This window comes from Embiotoca jacksoni, unplaced genomic scaffold (genome assembly GCF_022577435.1).
Source record: "Embiotoca jacksoni isolate LCO1_2020_lvr unplaced genomic scaffold, fEmbJac1.0.p SCAF_122, whole genome shotgun sequence".
NCBI lineage: Eukaryota > Metazoa > Chordata > Actinopteri > Embiotocidae > Embiotoca > Embiotoca jacksoni.
In genome coordinates, this window is record NW_027185255.1 from 115,001 (window position 1) to 117,500 (window position 2,500).

General features: G+C 50.1%; 1 protein-coding gene across 2 annotated transcripts in view; it reads left to right on the forward strand.

Moving 5' to 3' along the window:
- Positions 1 to 2,500, forward strand: part of LOC138195693 (nucleus accumbens-associated protein 2-like) — an 8,086-nt gene that overhangs the window by 1,339 nt on the left and 4,247 nt on the right. The window contains exon 2 of one of the 2 annotated variants that reach the window (XM_069145330.1): positions 1,602 to 2,287. In XM_069145330.1, coding sequence (XP_069001431.1) covers positions 1,835 to 2,287 — 453 coding nt within the window. In that variant the 5' untranslated portion in view covers positions 1,602 to 1,834. The remainder of the gene's footprint in view (positions 1 to 1,601; positions 2,288 to 2,500) is intronic. The other variant, XM_069145331.1, reaches the window with a different exon arrangement.

A 2,500-nucleotide genomic window follows, 5' to 3' on the forward strand; every position in this document is an offset into this window, starting at 1 on the left:
TAGTCGACTGTAGAGGACTGTAGTGGACTGTAGAGGACTGTAGATGACTGTAGATGACTGTAGCTGACCGTAGAGGACTGCTGTGGACTTTAGCTGACTGTGGTGGACTGTAGTGGACTGTGGAGGACTGTAGTGGACTGTATTTAACTGTAGTGGACTGTAGAGGACTGTAGAGGACTGTAGTGGACTGTAGAGAACTGTAGATAACTGTATCTGACTGTATCTGAATGTAGTGCACTGTAGGGGACTGTAGATGACTGTAGTGGACTGCAGTTGACTGTAGATGACTGAAGTGGATTGTAGAGGACTGTAGTGGACTGTAGTGGACTGTAGATGACTGTAGTGGACTGTAGAGGACTGTAGATGACTGAAGTGGTTTGTAGAGGACTGTAGTGGACCGTAGATAACTGTAGTGGACTGTAGATGACTGTAGTGGACTGTAGATGACTGAAGTGGACTGTAGAGGACTGTAGTGTACTGTAGAGGACTGTAGATGACTGTAGTGGACTGTAGAGGACTGTAGTGGACTGTAGATATATGTAGTGGACTGTAGATGACTGAAGTGGACTGTAGAGGACTGTAGTGGACTGTAGAGGACTGTAGATGACTGTATTGGACTGTAGTTGACTGTAGGTGACTGTAGAGGACTGTAGTGTACTGTAGAGGACTGTAGTGGAATGTAGTGGACTGTAGTGGAATGTAGTGGACTGTAGATGACTGAAGTGGACTGTAGAGGACTGTAGTTTACTGTAGATGACTGTAGTTGACTGTAGATGACAAAAGTGGACTGTAGAGGACTGTAGGTGACTGTAGAGGACTGTAGTGGACTGTAGAGGACTGTAGTGGACTGTAGAGGACTGTAGATGACTGTAGTGGACTGTAGATGACTGTAGAGGACTGTAGTGTACTGTAGAGGACTGTAGTGGACTGTAGAGGACTGTAGTGGACTGTAGTGGACTGCAGATGACTGTAGAGGACTGTAGTGTACTGTAGAGGACTGTAGTGGACTGTAGATGACTGTAGTTGACTGTAGATGACTGTAGCTGGTTGTAGATGACTGTAGATGACTGTAGTGGACTGTAGATGACTGTAGCTGGTTGTAGATGACTGTAGTGGACTGTTATTGACTGTAGAGGACTGTAGATGACTGTAGTGGACTGTAGATGACTGTAGAGGACTGTAGTGTACTGTAGAGGACTGTAGAGGACTGTAGTGTACTGTAGATGACTGTAGTTGACTGTAGATGACTGTAGCTGGTTGTAGATGACTGTAGTTGACTGTAGATGACTGTAGCTGGTTGTAGATGACTGTAGATGACTGTAGCTGGTTGTAGATGACTGTAGCTGACTGTAGATGACTGTAGCTGGTTGTAGATGACTGTAGTTGACTGTAGATGACTGTAGCTGGTTGTAGATGACTGTAGATGACTGTAGCTGGTTGTAGATGACTGTAGTTGACTGTAGATGACTGTAGCTGGTTGTAGATGACTGTAGATGACTGTAGCTGGTTGTAGATGACTGTAGATGACTGTAGTGGACTGTTATTGACTGAGGCAGAGACCGGCGGCCATGTTTGATTCTAACATCTGCTCCTCCTTCCAGCTGTTTCTCGGCGCTGACCTGACTCCATCTTGATGATCTTCCATCTCCTCCTCCCCCTACCTCAGACCTTTGACCTTTGACCTCACTATTTGCCCCACCACGGCGCCATGGATGTGAAACATTTTGGAGGAATTCCCTGCAGCCTCCCTGACACCTAGACGCCCTCCGCCCTCCTCCGTCAGGACCGTCCTCCAGGCCCCCTCCCACCCCACCCACCCCTCCCAGCCTCCACCATGTCGGAGGGGCTGCTGCAGGTGGAGATCCCTGACTTCGGCAGTAACGTGCTGGGCAACCTGAATGAGCAGCGGCTGCTGGGTCACTACTGTGACGTCTCCATCCTGGTGCAGGGTCAGGCCTTCAAGGCGCACCGGGCCGTCCTCGCCGCCTCCTCGCTCTACTTCAGAGACCTGTTCAGCTCCGCAGCCGCCGACTCTTCCTCCTCCTCTTCCTCCCTGTCCTCCTCCTCTCAGTCGGTGTTCGAGCTGCCGTCCTCGGTGACACCGACATGTTTCCAGCAGATCCTGTCCTTCTGCTACACCGGCCGCCTCAGCATGGCCGCCAGCGAGCAGCTGGTGCTCATGTACACAGCCGGGTACCTGCAGATCCAGAATATCGTGGAGCGAGGCATGGAGCTGATGATGATGAAGGCCTCGTCCTCCTCCTCGCCGCTCTGCTGCGACTCACAGGTGAGTGAAGGAGGACTTGCAGAGGAGCTATAAGATGTTTCAGTCTGTCAGTCTGAGATCTCAGCAGCCTCTAGTGGACATCAGAGGAACTGCAGATCTGAGGATTCAGAACAGAGACTGTTTCTAAAAGAGTTCCTAGCTTCAGGTCTGTAAAATGGTTCTGATCCAGAAGTGTCTTCAGCTGCAATACCAGCGAGTGCCACTAGAGGTCGG